Source organism: Sceloporus occidentalis, unplaced genomic scaffold (assembly GCF_023333645.1).
Source record: "Sceloporus occidentalis isolate IW3139 unplaced genomic scaffold, rSceOcc1.0.p SCAF_3, whole genome shotgun sequence".
Classification (NCBI taxonomy): Eukaryota; Metazoa; Chordata; class Lepidosauria; order Squamata; family Phrynosomatidae; genus Sceloporus; species Sceloporus occidentalis.
This window is the reverse complement of record NW_028316983.1, coordinates 29,068,089-29,095,677: the sequence shown is the minus strand read 5'-3', so window position 1 is coordinate 29,095,677 and position 27,589 is coordinate 29,068,089. Positions and strand designations below refer to the sequence as shown.

General features: G+C 39.6%; 2 protein-coding genes across 3 annotated transcripts; one reads left to right on the top strand and one right to left on the bottom strand.

Annotated features, from left to right (window-relative positions):
* Positions 1-3,313: 3,313 nt before the first annotated feature.
* Positions 3,314-5,285, bottom strand: LOC149315692 (gremlin-1-like). Of its 2 annotated transcripts, XM_089518508.1 has the most exons (2): positions 5,275-5,285; positions 3,314-3,878 (listed from the first exon to the last, which is right to left on the bottom strand). In XM_089518508.1, exons 1-2 carry the CDS (start codon positions 5,283-5,285, stop codon positions 3,314-3,316), a joined length of 576 nt encoding a protein of 191 aa, XP_089374634.1. The 2 variants fall into 2 exon arrangements, with proteins under 2 accessions (XP_089374634.1, XP_089374635.1); XM_089518509.1 differs by lacking the exon at positions 5,275-5,285 and having other exon boundaries at positions 3,314-3,889.
* A 7,091-nt stretch (positions 5,286-12,376) lies between these two features.
* Positions 12,377-12,913, top strand: LOC149315691 (gremlin-1-like). The gene has a single exon (XM_089518510.1). The coding sequence runs from the start codon at positions 12,377-12,379 to the stop codon at positions 12,911-12,913; it is 537 nt and encodes a 178-aa protein (XP_089374636.1).
* The last annotated feature ends 14,676 nt before the right edge of the window (positions 12,914-27,589 follow it).

Genomic DNA, 27,589 nt, shown 5'->3' with positions numbered 1-27,589 from the left:
TTTTAAAAAAAAATTATAATTAACTATTCTAAAACTTAGCTTGGCTCAGATGATTGCCTGTTATTAATACAAAGCTCCCTAATTGCCCATCTTTCCAGGTTGCTTTTATATTGATGTTCTGATCTAATTAAGCAACAATATTCAAATCTTGTGTTTCTTTCTGCTTCTCTTCCTGTCTCTTAGGATGCAGTCTCTATGATTCAGATTGTCCTGGTTTTAGAAATATTGCAGAGTGAACAGTCCAAAGAAGAGATAAAGAACAAATGAATTTGCACCTTACTTGAAAACAATATGACCTCAGTGCTTTAGCTGAGATGGCTACATGCAGGCTCAAAGTGAGAGCTGAAAATCCATTGTGGGTATGCAAATTTCACAGTGATAGCAGGAGACAGGATTGTGGGAAATAGGCACAAAGTGAAACTTCAGCCAAGAAAAGTTCATTTGGGGCAATCTTATTTTGTAACATTCATTGAACAGCATTTGTTATGCTGTCTGTAAGGTGGCTGTGCATCATGCTCTACAGAGAGCACATTCTTTTTGAAGAGCTGTCCATTCAAAGAGAGCCAATGTGGTGTAGGGGTTTGAGTGCTGGACTCTAACATGTGGGAGATCAGACTTTGATTCCCCACTTGTCCATGGAAACCCACTGGATGACCTTGGATGAATCACATACTATCAACCCCAGAAAACTGCATGATAGGTTCACTTTAGGATCACCATAAGTCAGAAATGACATGGCTCACAAAAGTTCATTCTAACAAGAATGGGGAGACCCTATCAGGTGGACAAAATACAAATTATAGCCTCCTTGCTGTAGTGAGAGTTGTGTATTTTCTATTTAAATGGCAGTAATGATTTCATCAATTGTATTTTGCCTTAGCCTATTTTGTATAAAACTGTGTTCTCATTTGTCCTCTTTTTTGGCTGATGACTTTAGTTGGCAATGGATAAGTAGCCATAATAGCTGGATGAATCTGGGAGTTATGATCCATAAGAGTAAATTTTGCAAGGTCTGTTTGGGGATGGGAACTAGCTTATCACTACTTTTCCTTGCAATGTTTTTCCCCCCTGCTGGGGAGGTTATTGGCTGTCCTGTTGTTGCTATTTTCATTTTCATTTTCTTTTTTAGTATTATTGCATTTTTAAACATTTTATTGGTACCCAAAATTATATCCTGTTCTAAACAAACTGAAATTAAGTATTTGCTATTTTGCCTTAATTTTTTAAAATTTCTATTAGCCAACAGATAGTAGCTTCAGACCATTGGGCTCTGCCTGCCTGAAGCTTTTGGAATTGAGGAATTTATCAGAATCCCCAACCCCTTCTTCTCTCTTCCCAGTCCTTTGATTACATTTGTTATCTCCTTCCTTCCTTCCCCTTCTGTCTTTCTCCCTCTGGCTCCATTCATCTTCTTCCTTCCCTCTCTGTCTCTCCATCTTTCCCTGCCACTCAGAAAACTTTGAAACCATGACTGGGACATGTTGTGTTCTCAGCATTTTAAAGCTGTTGAGCCCTATTAAACTCTAGAATTATACAGTTGGAAAAGACCACTAGGACCATCTAGTCCAACTTGCTTCTGCTGTGCAGGAATACACAATCAAAGCACATCTGATAGATGGCCATCCAGCTTCTGTTTTAAAACCTCCAAAGAAGGAGAGTGCAATCTTTGTCTCAGCTTGACCGAAGGCTGGCAGGACCTTGAACTTGACCTTTCTCAATCGTATCTGGCAGAGTTGTCTATTGCATTATGGGATGGTGCTTGAAATACTAATGTCTTGAAGAACAATTGCTTTTCTTATGGCAGAGATTTAGGAGACTGCATTACAATTCAGCCTGAATCCTATTTTTAGTCATTACTGAAGCAGACTCACTGAATGTACAGTTGAATGGTAAATCCCATTAATTCTAGTTAGGACTTGTAACAGAATTTCTTGAGTCATCACAAACATGCATCCTTATGTGTCAAGCTTGGTCATGAAATCTCAGGGCTCAGGATTATGCTGACCTGAGCACCCTAAAAATTTTTGGCATGAGGGTGTTTGGAGTATAAACTTCCCCTGGTAAGAGATAGGAACTGAGGTATTAATAACAAGTCAAGCTCAACCTACTCCAATGTGACGTTGAAGGCTTTCATGGCTGGCATCCATAGTTTTTTGTGGGTTTTTTGGGCTATGTGGCCATGTTCTAGAAGAATTTATTCCTGATGTTTCACCAGTATTTGTGGCTGGCATCTTCAGAGAAGATTTCGCTGAAGATGCCAGCCAGAGATGCTGGTGAAACATCAGGAATAAATTCTTCTAGAACATGGCCACATAGCCCAAAAAACCCACAAAAAACTACCCACTCCAATGTTTGGGCTCAGGCTATAATTGATTTTGTCCAACCTGCCTTCCTTCCTTGCTACCAGAACTACTATTTCCACCTGAAAACTATATGGCAGTACCTGTGTTGGTAACAGTACTGGTCTGCTGCACCCAGCAGACCTGGAAAGCTACTAGACACATGGGAATGCTAAAATTATGCAGACTTGTTCTACTAATATACTAGTCATGAATGGGATGTAACTGAAAATGAAGGAATCGAGTCCATATCCAAATCGTGCCCATGCTTCAGAATCTAGCCACTGGGAAATCCTATGTAAAGCACTTAAACCCAAATCCCAGCTAATGGAAATGTTTCTCAGCAAGGCTTCTAGATTTTGACTGGACATTGCCCTACATGTTAGAAATATCTTTGTCAAAAGGTGATGGGGACAAAATTTGACTTCTCAAGGAGGCAAATTCCACAGCTCAAGCTATATCATGTCTTTCCTTATGCTAAACTTTTTGAAAGCTGTATTGAACAAGACTGGCTAGAGATCCTCATAATAAGTATGTGACTTAAGAACTGTAACAGAAGTTGCTACCCACACTACCTGCTGTATATAATCTATAGTGTGGAATCAACCAAATCAGTGCCAGGCCAACTTGAATTACAATTATTCCTTTCTTTGCTTTGTATTCCAACTCATCCACCCAACCCTTTATCCCCTCTTTGTAAAGGTCTTAAGCTTCTTTAAAATCACAATTGAACCATTTATTATTCTTATTAAAAACAAGGCATTAAATACTATTTACACAAGGCACTCCATCAACAGTATCCTGAACATCCGTTCCATAACCTCACTCACACTCCAAAACACATCAGTCCCCCCCCCCAACATATATTAACCATCATGCAAATCAACCATATTGTCCAGCACACAGGAGAACTGATAGTCTGAGCACTCAAGGAAGCAATTAAGCAGATGTCAGGCTGAGTATGTAGCCATCTCCTAGTCCACATCAATGGCCGTACAGCGACATTCCTCAACTTGCCTGATCCTCTTCATCCTTCTTGGGGGCAAACGGTCTGGGCAGTACAACATAACTGTTGTGGTGCTGACTTTCTTTGGTTTGCAGAAGAAACAAGACTGAAACACCCCTCTCTCATCACTGGTGTGCCAAGGAATGTAGAAGGAGTTGCACTGGCCATAACAGAACCGGTTGATGAAGGTGTAGCTTTTACAGCCTTCCTCGTGGATAGTTTGCTTGAGTGCTTGCATTTTACACCAACCTTGATTTAGATAATTTCTCTCTGTGATGAACAGTGTGTCTGGGCTTGATTCTATTATATCTGAGCTTGATTCAGGCACTTCTTCAGAAGGTGGGTTTTTTACTTTCTCCTCAAGGAATTTGGGGCCCATCATTAGCAACCACTGCCGGGCCAGCTCTCTATTACTGCTCAGCTTTTTACCAAGATCTTTATCAAGAACAATGCCTTCTGAACCTTGAGTGGGCTCAACCTTCACTGTAGGTAGCAGAAGTCCTATCAAAAGGAGGATTCCAAAAGCAGGAACTCTGTCGTCCATCCTAAAACCAAGGAAGGAATCTGATCACTTAGCATCAGCCACAAATTAAATCCCAAAGCTGCATAAAATAATTTCCCCATTATATATCAGGCACTCTCTGCTCACTCTGTAATAGAGTGCAATAAAGACTCTGTAGTACAGTTAGGTGGCAAAATGCCAAAGTACAGTCAGCCTTCAATATCCACAATTTTTTAATCCATTGATTCAAGCATCCATGGCTTGAAAATATATTTTTTAATATATAAATTCCAAAAAGCAAACTTTGATTTTGTAATTTTAGATAAGGGATTCCATCTTAATATGCCATTGTATTTAATGGGACTTGAGCATCCACAAATGTTGGTATCTGCGGCAGGTCCTGGAACCAAACCCCAGATGATACCAAGGACCCACTGTAACAAAGAAGACTAGAAAATTTGGGGCAAGCAAGAGATACCACTTTCCCATAAACAGAACTCTATAAGAAATAATATTGCACCAAAAATGTGGAGGAGCTTTCAGAAATGACATCCCTGATGCAAGGGGTGGACAAACTGAAACCCTTCAGATGTGGTTGGATTGCAATGCCCAGGCAGCCTATCTAGTGATAAGGAATGCTGTGAGGTACATTTCAACAACACCTGGAGGGAAACATCAATCCAATTGTGCATTGGGTGGTCTCAGAGAATTTTTAAAGAGATAGTCAAAGACCAGGTGATACTATTTAATGATTAGGTAAGTGGTATTCATTTTTGATATATAAAGAAAGAGAGGACAGTTGGCTGAAGCACATTTCTTCCAGAAGAAATTTTGCTTTTCATAAGGTTAATACTTTGCTGGGGAGAAAGTTGGTGTTACTTATTTTAAAATATTTTGTTACATTTATTGTTAACTTTTGGTAACTTTAAAAAATATATTGTGAAGCCTTTAGTCTTGAGTAAATAGTTTGGTATTATTTAAATGTTATGTTTATTGGTTTTTACCCAGTAAGTCTTGAAATATAGGCTCCTTTATGAGCTAGTCAGTTCAGCCTACAGCTTCTATATTAGCTAAACATATTTATTTGAAAATTCAATATCCTTGTTTTTTCTGATTCAGTCCCCATTTCAAAGCACTGTTTATTTTCTCATAAGACCAACATTGAACAAACCTGCTCAGAGAGGGTGTTATTCGTGATGAAACAGTGTAGCTGCAAAAGAAAAGTGTTAGTTTACATCAGTGCTGGAGTGAGAAATTTAAAAAATAAAAGCAACATTAAGAATCAACAGTAGAGATGGCTTAATTAAACCATGAGCTTTATCAAAATAACCAAATTCCAGTTGCTCAGATGATTCCTGCTTCACTATCCAATTCTAACACTATTTTCGCACCTACTCTAATAGGCAGAAACTGAATGGAATGCAAACATTTGAAACATTAATTGTAAATCTTGTCCTATGCCATACATTTTTTAATCCTGTACAAATGGAGATATGATTTGTTGTATCAGAGTCTTAGGCTATGGAACAGGGATGTAGCCAGGATTTTAGGAAGGGGGGTCCAAGACCAAGTGCCACCATTATAATGGGGCTTGAGCGTGGCGGCACAGTAGCGCACACCATTCACTTTTCTAATGGAAGGGGGGGTCCGGACCCCAAGAAACCCCCCCTTGGCTACGTCCCTGTATGGAAAACTTTTTGACTACAATAGATCTCTATGTATCATAGCACAGCTGGGAAAAAATGGGTAAATGAGGAAGCTTGGCCACCTATTGAGTTGTTATTCTATTTATTTATATCCAACCATCCTGGTACAAGGACTCAAGGCAACTAATGAAATTTAAAACAACTTAAGTTAAAACAATATGAAACATTAAAAATACAGAGTTTAAAAAACAATTAAACATTTCAAATGATTAAAACATTACATTATTAAAGTTTAAAACTCGTTAAAACATCATCATCAGAGATATAACAACAACAACAAAAAACCAAAAAAGCCCAACCTTAAAAAAGTACCTTGTTTTAGTGGGGGATGCCTCCTTTCCCAAGCTACAGGACAAACTGAAAAGAAAGAAAACAATGACAAAGATACTTGATATTCATACCATCATGGAACCCATTCTTCTTCTCTTCATTTTACAATATGCTTGAAAAACCAATAGATAAAATTTTAATGGTTTTAACACCATCACATAGAAGCCAATAATACTAAAAACAAAACTTAACAATATGTACAATAAAATGTTTTAAAACAGGCAAAGCAAACTTTTTTACAGCCAAGTACTAACCTTTGAAAAAGCCTTCCTCTGGGAGCAATGAGCTTCATCCAACTCTCTCCCCCTCCCTTATATATCAAACAGTGAATGTCAATTATCTAATCATTAAATAGCAACACCAGGCCTTTGGCAGGTCTTTTTTTGAAAATGACTCTCAAGCAATCCCTCTACACAGACCTAGCATTACTTATGAGGAAACCTCTGAAGAAATAAACCTTTAAGGAATCCATTTTACCAGAGACAAACCTCTTCTTCACTAGGATGGTCTCATGGAAAAGAGGAGCAGATTGCTGAACCTTTAATCACTGTGTTGAAAATGAAATTTCAGCAAGTGAAACATGGATGACAAATTATATCTGACAAAATCCCTTGTTCCACACAGCTATGGAAGATTCAGGAATCATGTACTCCTTTGCATCTAGCATGCTATTCTTCACTTGCATTCACCTATCACATGTTACAAGGCTTCCTCAAGAATTTGTTTCGGGGGAAAAAACCCTGAAAAATTGCAAAAGGACCAGTCCTTCTAATTTAATGATTAGCTAATTAGTATCACCAATATCAAAAAAGTAGGTATTCTGCCTGCAACTTAGTTCTTCAAAAATAGATGAATTTAGGATCTGGCTGATAAAGAGTTTGTTTGTGTGGGTTTTTTTTTTTAAAAAATGGTCTAAACAATTAAATGAAAATCTCTAATTGAAGCTTTAATCCTGTATTTTTGTGTCTTTGTGTATGAATTTGTGTAGTCTTATTTAAATGGTATACATGTCTGTTAATAGCATCATGAAAGTAAGAGAGGAGAATGTAAGAATAAATTATGGTCTGACTGTCTTAAATGATGCCTTAACCATTTCTCTTATTTATTTGAAGTATGGCTTTTAAAAAAGAAGCCTCTCCAGAATGCATTGGACAAAAAAAATATAGAATACCCTTTATGGTGAACTCTGTGGTTTTTGGATGTTTTTCTCATGCCTCCCCTTAATTTCCCTCCCCCCCCCCCCCCCCATGCATAAGTACAGTAACATGCATTTAACACTATAGAGAGGAGATCATTTAGTTTGTTGGGGTGGAATTTTGTCTGTACTCTGGAACTAGATCATTCAACATAACACTCCAAGTCAGGTGATCTTACCACAGCAAGAAACAGAGACCACAGCTGTCTGATAGGTGAATCGTTGTTGCGTGCCTTCAAGTCATTTCTGACTTATGGTGACCCTAAGGTGAATCCATCACAGGGTTTTCTTGGCAGAGGGGGTTTGCCACTGCCATCCTCTGAGACTGAGAGAGTGTGACTTGTCTAAGGTCACCCAGCAGGTTTCATTCATGCCATGCTACTGATTATTTTTCACATACAACTCATATTGTCAACCCTTGATATATTTTTTCATACTTTTTATTTGCATTATCATTTACAAGTCTAGCATAAGCTTTTTAAAAAAAATCAGTCCTTTTAGAATGCTTTTTTAGTTTTCTCTATCTGACTGTTCCCTTGTTCTAATAATTGATAGTACACATACAGTACATGGTCACAGTGACTGAGTTCTTCTCATAGAAGGCTTGGAATTTAGTTTCATCCCTGCCTCACATAATATGTAGATGATTCTGAAGATTTCATTAAAACGAATCTTTGCCCACTACCTATCAAGCACTTACACCTCCATCACATTGATATAAATTTATTTATAGCCTTCAAAATATTTATACAGAACTATAAATCCATAGTGTAGTGATTTATGTCTTATAGTATCTTACATCAGTTTGCACTGAAACCTATTCGTAAGATGCTGTAAAAGGATATTATTTGTGATCCAGTTCAATTATGTATTACCATTGATAGGCTGCAGCTGCACTGCAGAAAAAAATGCTGTTTGATACTGCTTTAGCTACCATGACTTCAATGCTATGTAATGCTAGGATTTGTGGTTTTGTGAGACATTTAGCCTTCTCTCAGAAAGCTCTGACTAGACTCCCACTGTATATTAATTTTTTCTGTATATATGACTATTACCACCAATGTGGTTAGGCAATCTGAATTTTTTTTAAAAAATGCTGGTTTGAGTGTTGGCCTATGACTCTGAAGATCAGGGTTTGATTTCTCCACTTGGCCATGGAAACCCACTGGGTGACCTTGGGTGAGTCACAAACTCTCAGCCCCAGAAAAGCTCATGATAGGTTCACCTTAGGGTTATCATGACTTGAAGGCACACAACAACATGTAAAGGATGACTACTGTAATACAATCTGTAACAAAATATGTAGGCAGCACTCCTTACCTCAAATCCTGTTGGTGACATACACAGGCATAGGCTGTGCATGTAAAGTGACTTTGCTGGATAATGTGGAATGATTGTATCCAACTGATGGTGAAGGAAACAGGTTTCTGTTTACAGAATCATTGCAGATGCAGAATCATGCAACAGAGTGCATCAAGTAGGGTCACAGTGTATATTGTGCACTGCTTACTGCCTGTGGATTGTGCCATGAATTGGCAGCTGTATTACATTCACTGTTTTGCATACTTTGTGCTAAGGCTGTATAGGGATGGTGCAGTGCTGGCACAATGTAATTCCATCAGCAGATGCTTAGAATCATAGAGGTGAAAGAGACCACAAGGGACATCCAGTAAAAACCCCTGTCATGCAGAAAATGTTGGTATGATAAAGGGTCTCGGCCAAAGGTGTGTAAAATTATGGTATAGAATGGACATATTCACAAATGGGCTTACATGGAATGAACAGCGAAGCACTGCAGACACAACAGATGTACAGAGGGCCAGACAAAACAACTTGATTAATACCAAATATATATACAAAAAATAAATTTTGTGAGCAAACATATTTTGTGGTCATAAAGTAATAATGTGGAATTGCTGAATATTCTACCAAAAAGATAAACCAGTAAAATATATGTAGTGTTGAAAAAGGTTACAAGCGGAGATACAAGGATGACATTAAACAAGGGATGGGCACGCTACAGCCTGCAGGTGGATGATGAAGAATTCAAAACACGGAAAGACTTTCTCTACCTTGGCATCAAAATGGAGACTGTAGTCAAGAATTAGAAGAAGATTAGGACTTGGAAAGACAGGTATAAAGAACTAGACAAGATCCTTGAGGGTAAAGATGTACAGTGTGCCCGCATCATATGTGGGCGTGCTTTAAGCGGTTTTCAGCATATGCTGAAAGCTGCGCGGGGAGGAAGGGGCGGTGCATTCCATAGGGAGTAATGGGGTGTGTGCCACCATGTGCACAAGCCCCATTCATTTAAACGGGGCTCCAGCATAGGCAGAATTTGCTTTACTCAGGGGAGTCCAGAATGGATTCCCCGCGTAAAGCAAGGTTGCACAGTATTATTGAAACCCAAAGTCAGGATCATCCATGCCATTGTATTTCTACATATGGTTGTGAAAGCTGGACAGTCAAGAAAGCTGACAAGAAGAGAATCAACTCATTTGGAATATGCTGCCTGTGGAGAGTTCTGTGAATACCATGAACTACCAAAGTGACCAGTAAATGGGCCTTAGAGCAAATCAAGCCAGAATTCTCCCTGGAAGGCAGGATGACCAAACTGAGGCTATCATACTTTGGCCACATCATGGCATGAAATGACTTATTAGAAAAGACAATAATGGTTGGTAAAGTGGAAAACAGCCCCATGGCCATTTTTGTGGTCCCTTGATCCCAAATATTTGTCCTCAAATGCCTTCTAAAGAGCATTGGTGGTGTTTTTTTGCCATGGGGGGGGGAAAGCAATTTAAGCCCCAGAAAGTCTCCCCCCTCTTTTTTTCTTCCTTTTTTGAAACACAAAATGACTTCTGCTCAGTTCGTCTGGTTAAAAGGGGGCTTTCCTGGGCTAAAATGGTTCAGAGAAGGGGGGCTAAAAACTTTGCAAATTGCCTCACACCCCAGATAGCATTTAGGTTCGAAAACTGACTTCAGACTTTCATAGTTGCCCACTTGTAAATGAAATAAGTCAGAAACATGCAATGACATGTTGGGAATCATGGACCCTCTTGGATGTCTGGATATATACACAACCATTTAACACATTGAATAAGCTAGTGTGATATTATGGTCTGAGCAGTGGACTAGGACTCTGGAGGACAGGGTCTGAATCCTCTTTCAGCCATGAAACCCATGGAGTGATCCTGGGCAAGTCACACTCTTTCATCCTCAGAGGATGATAGTGCCAAACCTTCTCTGAAGAAATTTGCCAAGAATACCCCACTGTAGGGTCACCATAAGTCAAAAAATTATTTGAAGGCACACAACAATGTGTCCTTGAAATACTTTTTCTGCAAAATGTAGGCAAGGGTCTTTAAAACAAGGATCTGTCCTTGCTGTATGTCTTCATTGGTATCACATAACTTCTCATTAGAACTTAACTAGAAAGATGTGTTCAGAAATCAGATGTAGTTCAGATAGTTCTAACCAGGAAGCCCTGCCCCTCATTATTCTATGGTCTCTCCAGCTGGTTCTTGATGTTTTGTAGTCTTTTTCTAGAGCACAGACAGATGCATTCCCCCACAACAGGGCTTACTGTATTCCCATATCAGCAAAAATAGTGAGACAGGATGCCTAGCTTTAGATGCTGGTGAATGCCAGTCAGCTAAAAACACTACTCCTTTGCCAGATTTTTTTTAAGTTGAGGAATCCATTCACATTGCTTACTTCTCTTGTAATGTATTGTGTGCTAGATAAAATGTAAGTGGAAATAAAGTGTCAGGTACAATAGAGGGTTTCTGTATCTTTACTGTTGACAATGACAACCTTCAGTCAAACCTATCGTGGGATTTTTATGGCAAGTTTCTTCAGAGGGAGGTTGCCCTTGCCATCCTCTGAAGCTGAGAAAATGTGCCTCACCCAAGGTCATTCAGTGGGCTGACATGGCCAAGCCAGGATTCAAACCTTGGTCTCTGGACAACTTTATTACTTGTTGTTTGAGAGGAAATTTTGGCAGGTGGAGTTTGTCGAGCCAATGTCACTAATTGAAATTCCTTCTTCTACACAGTGATCAAAGGCTCACCTTTGTGGCCATCCTGCTGAAGAGGAACTTTGAAAAATGGCAAGGCAATAAATCATCTGCAAAGACTTATTTCTTTGGAGGTTTCTTCATGAGTAATGGCAGGTCTGTGCATGGGGGGGGTCTCAGAGAATTGTTTAAGAGATCAGTCAAAAAGCAGGTGATACTATTTAATAATTAGGTAATTGGCATTCATTTTTGATATATAAAGGAAGAGAAGACAGTTGGCTGAAGCACATTTCTTCCAGAGGAAGTTTTGCTTTTCATAAGGTTAGTACTTTGCTGGGGAGAAAGTTGGTGTTGCTTGTTTTAAAATATTTTGTTACATTTATTGTTAACTTTTGGTAACTTTTAAAAATAATATTGTGAAGCCTTTAGTTTTTAGTAAATAGTTTGGTATTATTTAAATGTTATGTTTATTGGTTTTTGCCCACTAAATCATGAAATATAGGTAAGAGCATATCTCCAGCTGTCTTGATGTAATGGCAACAGTCTTAAAGAATCCCCTCATCTTTTCCCCCATCTGTTGTAAAATGTCCAATTTTCTGCCTTTGTCCTCAGCTTTCTTCCATTGCTGCAAACTGAACTCAAAGTGCTAAAGTAGTTTGCTTTCAATTAATTCAGTGGAGGAAGAGGATGGCTGCAATGGAGCCCATCTCAACAGGCCAAAGCAAAAGCAAACTGCTTTTCTTTTTAAGCTTTACACAATTGTAAAGGCTTTCTAACAGGGAAAGCACTGAAGGCTCGTTAACCAACAAGAGAATGAGTGGTACAGGCTTTAGATGTTGTTTTGTTTGTCCCTCCCAGCATTACTCATCATTCACATTTATTCTTGCTGAGGCTGATAGACACTGCAGTCCAACAACATCTGAAGGTCTGGGGTTTGTTACTAATGCAACTGAGGCTCCTCTGCATAAAATAAAGGTGCTGGTTTTGAATGGAAAGCTAGCATAGCAACGAGCAGCTTTGACTACTACACCTAGTAAAGTACCTTTTTAAAAAAATAGTTGTAGCATTCTTTTTATAGGAAGCATTCAAAAATGGTAACCTGATTTGCTTCAAATATTGTGGTGTGTTTTGCTATCTTAATCATCTAATTCTAGTACATGATATCAGAAGTCTGGATTCTGTGTAATGGATTGCATGATGTATAATAGGGTAGCTGCTGTTTGTAGCTTTGTGATTTAATTTTTGGCTATTACTATGTGAAACTCCCTTCTGATTCTAGGATGGATTGCAAATTTTCTCCTGTTGGAATTCTTGTCCTACTTGGACTTCTACTGCACATGCTGGAGATTCACAGCATCCAAGCATCCCATGGCCACATTTCTGGAAAAGATCTGGACAAAAAGATGGCTAATGATTCAGAACAGGCACAGCAATGCTTAAACTCCAAATTCAGAGACATGGGAAACATACCTTGTGATGAAGTGACTGAGTCAAGCACAGACACGCTACACATAACAGAAAAAAAGCTGGTGCAAGACTGGTGCAAAACGCAAGAGTTCAAGCAAACCATCCATGAGGAAGGCTGCAATAACTACACCTTTACAAACAGGTTTTGTTATGGCCAGTGCAATTCTTTCTACATCCCATGGCACAACAGTGATGAGAGAGGTGTCTTCCAAGCCTGTTCCTTCTGCAAACCAAAGAAAATCACCACCACATCGGTGATACTGAACTGCCCAGACCTTTTGCCCCCAAGGAAGAAAAAGAAGATCAGACAAGTTGAAGAATGTCGCTGTATGATTGTAAATCTGGACTAGGAGATACCTGAGTAGACAAAATGGCACCTCTTTAATTACTTCCTTGAATACAGATCGCTTATATGGGTGTGTGAATCTCAAGTAGAAAAGCATACAGACAGCCACATTACTAATTGGGAATGCAGACTGTCACATTATTAATTGGGAATGCAGGTTATCACTTGTACATTACTACTTCGGAATGCAGGTTGTCACTTATATAACTATAGTCTTTTTTTCTAGGCCATTTATCTCACCAGTTCACCTGCATGCAGGGCTTTCTGCCTTTCATCTTTCACAAAAATGTATACTGTTCACTTTTCATAATGATCAATAATGTGTTGAATGGAGAAGTGGGAGCAGTGATGTGTTTCGGACAGAGTTGCTTCCTAAAGGAGATGCTAAAAGGAATGTTGTTTAGAGATTGTTACTGAAATACTCTTTGTGGTTCATATTTAATGGCAATAAATTATTCAACTATGGGTTTTTTTTAAAGCGGTGTGAACAAGGACAACTTTATATGGAAGGGGGCTTAAGATCTGAGGTTAATCAAGAGGCAGTAGGCAAAGTGGTGCATGAACATGTTGGAATGCAAAGTAAAAGAAGAACAATGATAAAATGAAGGATGTCTGTCTGGTTCTACTATTTATTTATATGACTCCTTTCTCCTGGAGTGGGACCCAACACAGCTCACAGAAGGAAACATCACAATGAAAACAATATGAAATTGTTTAAATATTTGCAGAAGTTAAAAAATGAAATAAAAAAGCCTCCCTGGTGCAATTACCTCCCTGGTTAAACAAATGTAATTACCTGCTGGTGAAAGGGAAGCAGGTAGGGGACCAGCCTAGCCTCACCTTCCATGGACAGGCATTCCAGAGGGAAGATCAGCCACTGAGAAGGCTCACTTGTGTCCTCACCCACTGAGCCTATGATGGTGGTGGGGCCAAGAGAAAGCTTTCCCCTGAAAGATTTCTTGCAGGTTCATATGGGGAGGTACTGTTCTAATGCCCCCAAAGCGCCAAACGAATATAAAGGGGCATTTCTGAAGTAGCAGCGTTTATCTTAGTATGTAGTATGTTCGAACTAACTGTAGTTCTTAATTCAACTTTTTTGCTTCTTAGCTTTATGTATGTACCAAAGCTTAGAAACACTACTTTTTAAAAGCACAGGCAATGGCTCTGCTGGCTGGGTTATTCTTACTGGTGCAGCTCAGGAGTGCATGGGTTTCTTTGAGCCCACACATTGCGCAGGTCATGCTTTGATGTGGTCTTTTGCAGGGAACAGGCATATCTGTGGGCAGAAATAATTAGTATCTACGCATTATCATGGACAGATCATTTCCTGATTAAGGTTGGACTGAAAGCTACTATTCCTCCCTGTGGGGGTGGAGGACCAATTAGAGTAGTCCACCCTTGAAGGCTGATGGAACCCTCTAGGTTCCAAGAAGCCCTAGGGGGTTCTGTGGTTGGCAGTGCTGGTAACTGTCGAAGTTCTGGTTAATTTGTGCAATAACAACAACACCAGAGCTATAGACATGATCGATCCCAAGCATCCTTTCCAACTCGCTAAAAATCGTAACCCTTGGTACACTGAAGATCTTAAACAAATGAAGCGGGTTGGACAACGACTAGAGAAGCGTTGGCTGAAATCGCAACTCATATCTAAGACACTTCACTGGACTTTTCTTAGGTCCTATCAAGTGGCAATAGATGCTGCCAAGAAATCTTTCTATTCTGCATCTGTTGCATCTCTAAAATCTCGTCCAGCTGAGCTGTTCAGGGTGGTAAGGAGTTTAACACAACTGCTTCCCACCCAGAACCTTCTATTAGATTCAATTATAGCTTGCAGTGATGCTTTGAATGATTATTTCACAGATAAAATCTCTTGGATAAGAGCTGATTTGGATGCCAATTTTAAGTCAGAAGCAATGAGAGAGGCATCCAAAGCCTCCGCCATTACTGTTACACTGGATCAATTTCATTTGGTAAGTACTGAGTATGTGGACAAGCTCCTTAGTAGTTTGAAAAAACAACTTGCCCTCTCGACCCTTGCCTATCCTGGCTGGCTGTCCAGGGGGGTGATACAGTCAAGCTGATGCTGAAAAATATAATCAATGCATCCTTCAGGGAGGGTACCCTGCCTTCTTGTCTTAAGGAGGCAGTGGTCAGACCACTCTTCAAATGGGCTCTAACATAGCAACTTTTCTGCTGTTGGAAGTGTGAAAAGTGATCCTCAATAGAAAGTCCACCAGACAGCTCAACTCATGCATGGTGTACTACACAACCGGTCCAGGCGCCAACTTCACATTATACATGTGAAAAGGAACCACAGGTTTAGAAAGGCCATACCATTGAGCTTCCTCCCAAGTCCCATGCCCCTGATACCACATCTTGAGTATGAGCACCTGAACCAGGAAAGCCAAAGTTTTGTGGACCTCTGTTTATAGCCTGTCACAAGAGCTAGGGTCCCCAACTGTTTAGGGTAAGAACTCCCACAGAAGCATGTACATTTGTTGGCTTTCATGTTTCAAATGTTAATGTTCAATGTGTGGAATTTATAATGGGTGAAAAAAGCTGCAGTCAGAACTAAATCACTTTAAAATCCAGATTTGGTTGCTGCAAGATTCTGGAAGCTGTAGCCCAAAAGGTCTAAATTCTGGTTGTGAACAATGGTTGGACCTTACTGTTTGTAATCTCCCTTAGATATAATAGGCTCTATTTCTCAGTAAATGTGCATAGTTTTGTATGCCCTCTAGTATATTTACATTGCTTGTACCTATCTTTTGACTGAATTGTTTTTCTGTTCCTGGTTCTGCAGAGTGCTTTATAATTCTTGGGCAACCTATGCACCTATTGTCCTGAAATTACACACTACTGCTGCCTGCCTTTTCATTCTCTTAACTGCAAAATGCAAAAAAGAATAGAAAAGGGGGAAAGGTTATTATTTGCAATAAGATGCTGCTGATCATTTGAAAATATGTGCTAAACAGAGATGAAGTCACCAGTTCTTTTCTAGCAGTATTGAGGTTTTCATTATCAACACATTCCATGTAATCTTGTGCATGGGGAAAGACTAAAAGAGGCAGTATCATAATTCATTTAAATCCATCAGTTTCCAGAGGACTCCATTTTTATTTATTTTTTTATTTGCATTCCACAATTTGCATCATAGCATCATTCTTTATGTGGGGAGGAATGGAATGGAAGAAATGATTAGCTTATAAACAGTGGATGATTCAGACCCCCCAAAATATATCATTGTCTCCAGTCACAATTTACATTTGAATAAGCACTTGTCTTTATGAAAATACACTCACTTCACCAAAATGGGAAAGGGGGGGGGGCACAATGAAGATAATAACAAAGAAATCAGATTGTGCTTCTCAGTGTTTTTAATTATACTCTGTTTGTTCCAAAACAGACTTTCCAAATTGTCACCAACATTGCTCCCTTCTGACAGTCATGGGCTGATGTGGAGTTAATAAAATATAATGGCGGAGTCATAATGAGAGCATGTGCCATACTTGTTTCCTCTGCAATTAGGAGCATGAGAAAAGTCTATCTTCCTCTGTTGTTCTCACTGATAAGTGTCGGCACACACAATTTTTGGAGCAACTCTAAAAAATAGGACCATGCTTTTTAAGGGATGCCAGTCCTCACAGAGGTGCAGAGAGGCACAGCACATCTGAATGTTGTCTTGCTTTTCAAAATGCCAAGTGGTTCAAGCAGCAAGTGTGAGTCACATGTTTTGAAGCTGTCTAGGGATTTAAATAGCTGGTGCATGGTGATACAGGCTATTCTATGAATAAGTTATCTGGCTCTGTAACATTTCAGCTTTCATTTCCTAACAAAATTGTCTCTGGCTGTCACGGTTTGGCTCAAAGCCAAAGTGGGGAAGGGGGAAACCCTCTCATTCTTCCCAGCCTTTAATAAATAAACTAAGTATAAACAATAGAGGAACACTTTTAAGAATTTTTGAAAGTCTGAAGTGATCACTCCGAAAGGAATAAGATGTAGACAAAGATATCATACAATTACCAGTTTGTGGCAATAAACAGTGAAGCCGAAATGAGTCAGGTTATATGTATTTTGCACAGAGAAATTGGCAGATCACTGCTGATCAAAATTCGGGCAAGGGAGATGGCAATACAGACCTCTTCTCACTGTATGGGCAGAAATTCCAAATAGTTGACCTCTACGTGCTTAGAGCTGAACATTTATTAATTGTTAAGTAGGTTAAAAGGTAAAGGTTTTTTCCTTGACATGAATATCTAGTTGTAATCGACTGTAGGGGACAGTGCTCATCATTACTAAGCTGAAGAGCCAATGTTGTCCAAAGACTACTCAGGTGTTCATGTGGCCAGCATGACTGCACAGAATGCTCTCGTCTTCCCTCCAAAGTGGTACCTATTTATCTACTTGCACTTTTACATGCTTTCAAACTGCTAGGTTGGCAGAAGGTGAAACTAGCGAGGGAAGCTCACACCATTATGTGGCACTTGGCTTTGAACTGCCAACATTTCGACTTTACGATCGTCAGAATTGGTGTCTTAACCACTAAACCACCACATTAAGTAGCCACTGTATTTGAAATTGTTTCACCATAGGTCCTACTTGCAAGTGATATAAAGATTAAAAATATAACACAACTAAAATCAATCATAATAACAAAAAAAAGTATCAGATTAAAAGAGCACTGGTTAAAAACAGTTTTAAAGCATTTAAAAATTACAGATAAGAAGGAAAGCAGAGCATTTAACATCTCATTAGGGATTGGAAAAGTTACTATTCTGGACTTCAGTCTCCATGGACCATGCTGGCTGGGCTAGTCTGGGAATTGTAATTCAAAAAGTAATTTTCCCAAGATTTGATCTCTATGGTGGGTTATAGACCGCCATTAGGGACGTCCTGAGGACGTCCCAGTTTGAAAAAGGGGCATCTCTTCCAGATGCCCCTAACCCTATCACGGACAGAGTCCGTGACAAATGGCGGCGGCCATTCCACACGGCCACTGCCATAATGACGTAGCGGATGCTGTGCGTCCGCACGCCGTGCCCCAGAAGTGATGCCGCGAATGCGCGACTAGCATCTCGTGGCGTCTCTTCCGGGGCCCAGGAAGGAGCGTGATTTCCGCGCTGCTTCCTTGGAGCATCCGGGAGCTGCGCGGTTTGGCTGCTGCGTCTCCCAGACGCTGCAAGCGGAGGCGGAGCCAGACCACCGCAATCCGGCGGTCTGTAACGCGCCTATGTGAGTGATGTATAGGCTGCCCTATAAGTGATGTGCCTGAGAGGGCTTGTAGGATTTTTTAAAAAACCCAAAATTACAACAAAAACAACAAACAGACAAACTACAAAATTGCAAATCATTTTAAAAGAGAGAACAGAAGGAAACAAACTACAGCAACAAAAAAGAAGAAAGTCCACAACACCAAAATATATAAACAAAACCATAATATAATTTAGCTTTGAATAACGACTCAACTTTAGTATGAAATAAGGCTTACTGACAGTAGCGTGCAATAAAATGTGATCATTGGACTGCTGAAGTTACAAAAGCCAGTAAATAATGAATATACTTTCACACACAGAGGATTAGCTAATGCCTCAGCAAACTTGAAGGCTTACAGAAAAAAATACTAGGCATTAACATGTATGAGAGTGAAAGTCCCTTAAGAAGCTAGGTAGTCTAAGAAATAATGAAAAATAAAATAAGGAGTCCCTCAGCAATCCAAAATTTGCAGTCCTCCTATATTCTTTTTATATGCCTTATTCTTACTGGAGATTTCCCTGGCATTGTTAAAAGTAGCCCATAGCCCAGGGTGGGCAACAGCTCAGGCCACAGGGACCATTTTGACTCCCCGGGTCTGCCTATTTGGTTTCATTACACACTTTTGCCTGCCCAGTGATGTGACATCACATCTGACTACCATTTTGGCCAATTTTTGGCAGATTTTTTCTCTTTTTCTTTTTTGCGGGAGGTCTGGGGAGTTAGGGAAAGCTAAGCACTGCATGTTCAGGCATCTTTGACAGCTTTCAGTCTGCTTTCTGGCAAAGAAAAAAACCTTGATGAATCTGGAACTTCTGGCCACTTCAGGGACCAAACATGGGGTTCCCAAATGCTGCATGTGGGCCATGGGTTGCAATTTACCCACTCCTGCATTAGATGTGGGATGAGGCAGATTCTACATCAGGACTGTGGAGTTACATGTGGAGTTACATTTACAGTAGACCCCCCCATATACATGGATTCAAGCATCCATGGTTTGAAAGTATTTTAAATATATATATAAATTCCAAAAAGCAAAACTTGATTTTATTATTTTATATAAGGGTCACATTTTACTATCAATTATATTTAACGCGACTTGAACATCAATGGATTTTGGTATCCACAAGGGGTTCTGGAACCAAACCCGAGTTAATATCAAGTGCCCACTGTAGTTACTTGTGTAGTTGTACATTCATTGTGCTATACAGTGAGTCCTTGATATTGCTAGATTTTGGTTCCAGGATCCTCCCCCTGGTGGATATCAATATTCGTGGATGTTCAAGTCCTATTATATACAATGGCATAATAAGATGGTGTCCCTTATATAAAATGGCAAAAGCAAAGTTTGCTTTTGGGGATTGTTTTTTAAAATATGTTCAAGCCATGGATGGTAGAATCCGTGGATATAGAAGGCCGATTCTACAATCCTTCCATTGAATGGCAGTGTTCTGTAACTGACCAAAGTCAGCAAATATGCAACTGAATATACCATCAAATGTATCCATCCACAGTACACAATGTGCCTTCAGCACAATAACACTGCACACCAACTCTTTTTACACCAACAGGATTTCAACCATTCACACATAGATAGGATGGAGTGGACCTCTGGCACTGAAAAGGAATGGTTACTCGGTTCTGGCTCAGTTTTAGCCCTGCAGCTATTTAACTTCCACAGTATGTCTCTCTGACTTGAAGAATATGAATCTGTGTATATAGATGGCTAGATTATAGTACATCTGTGGGGACATATCCACAGGCTTTCCTTCTTACGTATAATTACTATCACCCCTTTTAGCTCTGTGTGGAATTTTTAAGCAAGCCACAAAATATAATTAATGTAGCTGCTGCTTTGGAGGTGGCATTTAAAAGAAAGGAAGATAAATGAAGAGAGGAGGGAAAAGGAATCTTAACCACATATTTCCAAACAAATAAAAAAACTGTAGGCATGTAATGTTTGCCCTTTCTTAATTTAGCATGAGAAGGTGGAGAAAATGTCTTCATAGTTGTTGAACATTCTCTGTTTCTGAGGGCTTTTTCTATAGAGTTACACCCAATTTCTATTCATGCGTGGAAGTGGGCAACTTCAAGACAGAAGATTCTCTCACCCGCTCCACAGTTTGCCTAAGGGGGAAAAAAAAGCAGGGTAAATGGATAAAACCCATGCTTCCAGCTGTACAGCTCCTAGATTAACAATCAAGAGATATTGTACGAATGCCTTAGTACATTTTTAAGTGAGAAGAAAGAAACAGCCATGGAGAAACACAGAAGGATTAAAATGGAAATATGACAACAACTAGACTCCTCATAAAAGTGAGGCAAGACAACATTAGCAAGAAGTACCCTGACCTTTGGCAAATCATACCCTCTCAGCCTCAGATGGCAATAGCAAACCTCCTCTGAAGAAATCTTGCCAAGAAAACCCCATGATAAGTTCACCTTATGGTCACCATGAGTCGCAAATGACTTGAAGGTACTCAACAATAATAAATCCTTGCTCTTACAATGCTCCATTGGAATAGGACTAGAGTACCAAATCCATCTATGAAGCAAGAAAAATGGCCCTAACAATGACAAAATACTGAAGGGCAGCTGAACTGTATATGGTTTCCACAATATGTTTTATTTTAACTTAATCTCATTATAAGCAATGATTAAAGTTTTGAAAAGTTCCTCTTGGACAACTCCCAGAATCCCTCAGCCAGCATGGCAACCAAAAAAGTCCACAAAATTAACTTTTCAAAGCTATGGCAATGATTAATCTAAACATTCATAAAACTGGATCACTAAATCAGACCTAGGCAATCCATGTGCCTAGAGATTCCAGCTTGACATTAGAAAGAACTTCCTGACAGTAAGAGCTGTTTGACAGTGGAACACACTCCCTCAGCGTGTGGCAGAGTCTTCTTCTTTGGAGGTCTTTAAACATAGGCTGGATGGCCATCTGTTGGGAGTGCTTTGAATCTGTGCCCCTGCATGGCAGGGAGTTGGACTGGATGACCTTGAGGTCTCTTCCAACTCTGATTCTATGATTCTGTGTCCAAAACCACTCACTTATTACTGGACATTTTGGTTGAATCTGTGGCTACCTCTTCAGGCAAATTTGTATGAACTGCAGTGAATACAGTTACCTTCTTTCTATGGATAGCATCTCATTCCACACCATAAATGAAGATCCATATGGCTTTAGCAATGAATTCTTTGCCAGATGTCCAGCAATCCATTAATAGATACCAGCTTGACTGGGGAAAGAAGTTCATCTAGTTTGTAGAAAGGTCAGGACTAGTTGTATGGCCTGAGGGAACAACTATGAACTCCAAGAAGAACACCGAGAAACCCACAACCTCAACCCTCCACCTTCAGCTTCCTAAAATGATCAACATGCTCAGACTAGGGCCAGCCTAATAGGAACCCAGTTACATGGATATGACAACCAAAAAACAGCAATGTTTTGAGCAAATGAGATTTTATCTGCACTGCTGTAGCAGGGACGTAGCCAGGATTTTAGGAAGGGGGGGTCCAGACTAAGTGCCACCATTATATATTGGGGCTTGGGTGCGACGGCACAGCAGCACACACCATTCATTTTTCTAACGGAAGGTGGGTCAGGACCCCAAGACACCCCCCCTTGACTACGTCCCTGGCTGTGGTGTAGTCTTCTCTCCAGTACCTTAATCCCTGCCTGAGGCATTATTCACACTATGAAAATAATCCAGGATGAGTCCAGGTTAAATCTCTGTTGTTCACACACATTCTGAATGCACCTGATTAAGTTAGGGGGAGCTGCCAAAACCCCCACTTAATTCAGGATAATTGATGTCAGGATTTTACCCCCGAGTCACATCATCAGTAGTGTGAATAACCAATACAAATAGAGCCAAATAGACCTGGGATAAAATACTGCATGCCAAAAAAGGGGTTCCAAATGCATTCACAAAGTCAGTCCTTTCTTTATTCAAATGCTTGCACATGTGAACAACCAAATTCACATCGATGTGGTTCCATAGTGTGAATAACAAACCCAGAAAGTGTGAATGAGATTATTTGCATCATTGCACTAAAAAAAGATATGTGAATGAACCCTGAGTCTACTAGTTCAGCATACTGCTCTTGATTGCCTTTCCCTTTGTTATATAGCTATGGATGATCTCTCTAGCAGCTTTTGTTATTGTTGTTCTGAGCCTTCAAACTGTTTCCAACTTATGATGATCCTAAGGCAAACCTATCATAGGGTTTTCTTGGCAAGATTTGTTCAGAGAAGGTTTGCCATTGCCTTCCTCTGAGACTGAGAGAGTGTGTCTTTCCCAGTGTCAGCCAGTGGGTTTCCATGGCTAAATTGGGAATTGAACCCTGATCTCCAGAGTCGTAGTCCAATACTCAAACCACACTACTCTACCAGCTTACATCAGTTTAAAATGGTCACAGGTCCTAGAGCCCTCTCTTTGAAAGCATCCTCTATTTAAGGAGATGTCCAGTCCATGTTCAATTAAAATAATTTTTCAAAATAAGAAAAAGAAGAGCAGCAGGAACATTTGAAGTGTTTTGTTCACCATTGCCACCAGGCACATGTATGACTTGAACAGTTGCCTCCATTTGAGTGAGTTGGGTTTGAAAATCAGAATAATTATTTCCATCTATAGAGGTTGGTCTCTGACAAGATTTCTCACTTGGCTTTATCACACAAGGCCCTCTCCCACTGCAGTTCTGTGGCCTGCAAAAAATGGGGTGGCATTCTTACTTAGCAGCTATAGCAATAGCAGCTACATTTCTATTCCATTTCATACTGAACTAAGCAGTCTGTAAGAAGTTTACAATGTGTAAGCTAATTGCCCCAAGCAAGCTGGGTACTCATTTTAGTGACTTTGGAAGAATGTTAGGCTGAGTCAACCCTGGAGCTCCTGGCTGGAATTGAACTCACAACCTTGTGGCTGTGAGTGAGTGGTTGCAGTACCGGTATTTAATCACTGTGCCACCAGGGCTCTTAGCACCCTACTTCCTGCATCCTTGGTCCCAATCCAGAATTAGAACATCTGTTAGAGCCCAAACTTCATTGCACTGCCTTTGCTGCTCTTGCTTTCCCTCCCTCACCTTCCCAGCAGAGCCACATGGAAGGAGGAGATTGAGAGAGAGAGAGAGAATTGCAGAGACAGAACAGGACTCTGGAAAGGGTCGGGATCTTGGTAAAATCGGCAGGAAAGCACTATTGAACATGCACACTGCAAATCATATGTGACAGAAGCACTAAAAGAAATCATTACAGATTTTCCCTGTGAATAAAAAGTCTTGCTTTTACTATGGTCTGCCACACTTCAACTTTAACTACTTCCTACTTCCCCCCACCTTACTCAGCATTATTGTATTTTCTAGTGAGTCCTGTCTTTTCATGATATGGCCTTTGTACACTAGCCTCAGTTTAGTTATCTTGGCTTCTAACACATAACACAAGCTTAAAAACTGTTCCAGAGAATGAGCCTTCCATTCATATTTTACACAGATTTATGGAAAATTTTTTATCTATTCACTGAAAAGAATGACTGACATGGGAATTCTTTTTATCTCAGAATAAATCTTATCTATATGCTGTAACAAGAGTTTATTCATCTGCTTAGTGATTATAACTGCAATGATCACAAAGACAGCTCTGCACTACAAACCTATCTACATCAATAATTTATTTTATTTTTACCATTCAATTCATATGGGACTGATTAAAATGCAAGTGATACAGGACAGTTCACACAATTACAACAATTACAAACCTGGTGTTCTTTTGTTTGATTGCAGGGATGGGATATTCTTGTACATTTCCTTCCTTCCTTCCTTCCTTCCTTCCTTCCTTCCTTCCTAGGCAAAAGTGTGTTCTTCACTGTGCAGAACATTTCACCAGAATAATCATAAATTTATGAGCTGTTGTCCTTCAATTCAGCCTACTCTAACTTGGGGTCTTCCACATGTTTTGGATTCCAACTCCCACCATTCACCATTGCCATAATAGCTGGAGGTGATGAGAATTCTAATCCAAAACATCTGGAGGAAGTTGGAGAAGGTTGTGAATAATGAAAGCATGCCTTATACAGAAGATAATGGTAAAAATTTATAATGGATTAAATTAAATGTACATTCTAATGCCTTCTGCAGAAGACAACAGTCTAAAAGGTATAATGAATAAAATTGAATTTTAAAATGATTTATGCTTAATTAGCAGGCTTGCTTCTGAACATAAAGAAAACAAAAATAATGACCAAGAAGGATCTCCATAAATTCATCCTAGACAATGAGGAAATCAAAATAGTTAATGAGTTCCTATAGCTTGGATCAAACATTGATCAGAACAAAGAATGCAGTCAAGAAATAAGAAGACTAGGAATGGGAAGGGCAGTGATGAAAAAACTAGAAAAGATCCTAAAGAGTAAAGATATACAACTGGGCACTAAAGTCAGAATTGTCCAAGCCACTTTATTCCCCATTACCATATATGGATGTGAGAGCTGGATGTGAAGAAAACAGAGAGAAAGAGATATGGTGCTGGAGAGGAGTGCTGAGAAAAAATCAGTCCATGAACACATTGAGCCTGAACTCTCATTGGAAGCCAAGATGATTAAATTGAGGCTGTTGTACTTTGGCCACATCATGAGAAGGCACAATTTATTAGAAAAGACAAAAATGCTAGGAAAGGTAGGAGGCAGCAAAAAGAGAGGAAGATCTCATGCCAGATAGATAGATTCCATCAAGGAAATCATGGACCTGAATCTAGAAGACGTAAGCAGAGCAATGGAGGATGGGGGGCTTGGAGATGTCTCATACACAATGTTGACAAGGAAGGAGGGAAACAAGGGTAAATTGTAAAAATAATTAGAATAACTGAAACAAGGACGTGTCTAATTTGTTGTGTGTGTGTGTGTGTGTGTGTGTGTGTGTGTGTGTGTGTGTATTATAAATATTAAATTCCCAGTGGTAAAAAGTCTAGCAACAGTATACAAAAACAAGCTGGCTATGGGAAATGACTCTTCTGAATCCTTTTGAATATCAATAATAGTCCAAACATATGAGTAGAGTGTCCAAAGTGTCCAGAAACTTTTCTATTGTTAAGTCAAGCTGACCAATGGTTTGGAAGCATAGAATAGCAGATCGATATATTAATCTGGCATAGAATGTTTTTGTAATGCTGATGAAGACTTCTGTGAGTCAAAATGGCCACATATTACTCCGGAGGTAGCCGTCTCCACTATTGAAAGTGTACAACCATGGAAGGACATTGCTAGCAGTGAAAATTACACTGTTTATCTTCATGCTACCATACTACAAGTACCATTATTGATTCTTCCCACACTTTGGACACTCTACTCATATGTTTGGACTATTATTGATATTCAAAAGGATTCAGAAGAGTCATTTCCCATAGCCAGCTTGTTTTTGTATACTGTTGCTAGACTTTTTACCACTGGGAATTTAGTATTTATTTTATATATATATATATATATATATATATATATATATATATATATATATTGCAAATTAGACACGTCCTTGTTTCAGTTATTCTAATTACTTTTACAATTTACCCTTGTTTCCCTCCTTCCTTGTCAATTATATTGTAAGCCTGCTGCTCATTTTGGTTCATACACAATGTTGCCATGAGTAGAGATCAACATGAGGATTTTTGAAATAAATTTGCAAAGATACTACCATCCAGAACTTCTGAAACACACAATGTGAGTCCATGCAATTGCCCACCCTGGCCTGAATCTGTTAGAGCAATGAATCAATGGACTCAACAGACAGCCCCTAAGGGGCGACTTCCATTCACTCTGGATTGTAAGAGGAGTTTTTGCATGTTTGTCTTTTCATGACAACTGAGCATGAGTATGTCATAAGCCTTATGTGAACCTTCAAGTCTGGCAATTTATGGTGACCCCATGAATTTCATAGGGTTTTCTTAGGCAAGGAGGTGGTTTTGCCAGATCCTTCCTCTAAGCCCTATAGCCATTAACAAAAGAAACAAACAACAAACAGTGGCCTCTAGTGATAGACGATGGCATTATGTGACACACCATTCTTCCTTTAAAGAACAAATAGAGATCCCCCTGACTTACATAAGTACCTCTTTTGTTCTTGTTTTTCAATGATTGCTTTTTTGCCCATGGCATTCGTATGAAAAAATAACTCTGAGTTTTCAAATTCTATAAAATATCTATGTATTGGAATTTGGTACCATGGTTCAAAATGACATTTGTAAACCAGATGCCATTTTGTGAGAGCCAGCATGGCGTAATGGTCTGAAACTATGATTCTGGAGACCAAGGTTCAATTCCCAGCTCAGCCATGAAATTCACTGGGTGACCTTGGTGAAATCAGCCTCACTCAGCCTTGGGGGAAGGCAATGGTAAACCTCCTCTGAACAAATCTTGTCAAGAAACCCTATGATAGGTTTACGTTAGAGTCTCCATAAGTCAAAGATGACTTGAAGGCACACAACAACAACAAACCAGAACACATTGACATTACCCACATTTGGAACTGATTCACAAAACTATGGTTTAGATTCTGACTCAGGCCAAGATCTTGCTGAATACTACTGTACAATCCTATTGTACACTCATAACCAATCAATGACAAGGTGGGTAGAGCTACATCCAAGTGCCCTCTGGGTGCTGTTGCACATGCGAGGGGAGGAGAGAAGCAAAAGCATTGCTGGAGGTCTGGGTGGAAGAGGGTTATTCTGTTTCCCTGGCTGTGGAATGGCTGATGAAGGATGTCTGGGTGCAGCTTCATTCCTGGTTGTTGCTTGGCTGTGGGAGTTTCAATCCCACACTTTAGATGCAATTATAAAGCTGTGGAAAAGAACAGGCAAGATTTTTAGCTTGGGTATACTTGCAAAGATTTGTGATCTATCAACAGTATAACAGGAGCCAAGCCTCAGTCAGACTCCAATCTGGAATAACAGATTATTGTAGATAAACTCCAAAAGTGCACCTACACTGTAGAAATAATGCAGTTTTACACCACGGCTCCATCATACAGAGTACAGGGGGATTTGTTGTTTTAATAAATAAATAAATAAAACTTTTATTTATATACTGCCTTTCTGTACAAACAATCAAAATGGCTAACATAAAATTCCAACAATAATACCTTAAATAAACGACCCACAGTTCCCTTCCCCCTTAAGATAACAATTAAACAACTGACATCAGCACTTGTGAAGCATCAATCTTTGCAGAGGGCTGAAGAGCTTGTAAAACTATAAATCCCAGGATTCTATAGGATGGAGCTACAGCATTTAATGTTATGTCAAACTGCATTATTTCTACAGTGTAGACACAGCCACATAGAGAAAAGCCACTGAAATTGATGAGCATTCAGTTTCTGAGCATCAGAGAAGCACATGCAGGTTGTCATCTGAACAACTTCTGTCCAAAAAGCACAC

Excerpts from the sequence above, each read along its gene's own strand:
- LOC149315691 (XM_089518510.1), top strand. The coding sequence starts at position 12,377 with ATGGATTGCAAATTTTCTCCTGTTGGAATTCTTGTCCTACTTGGACTT.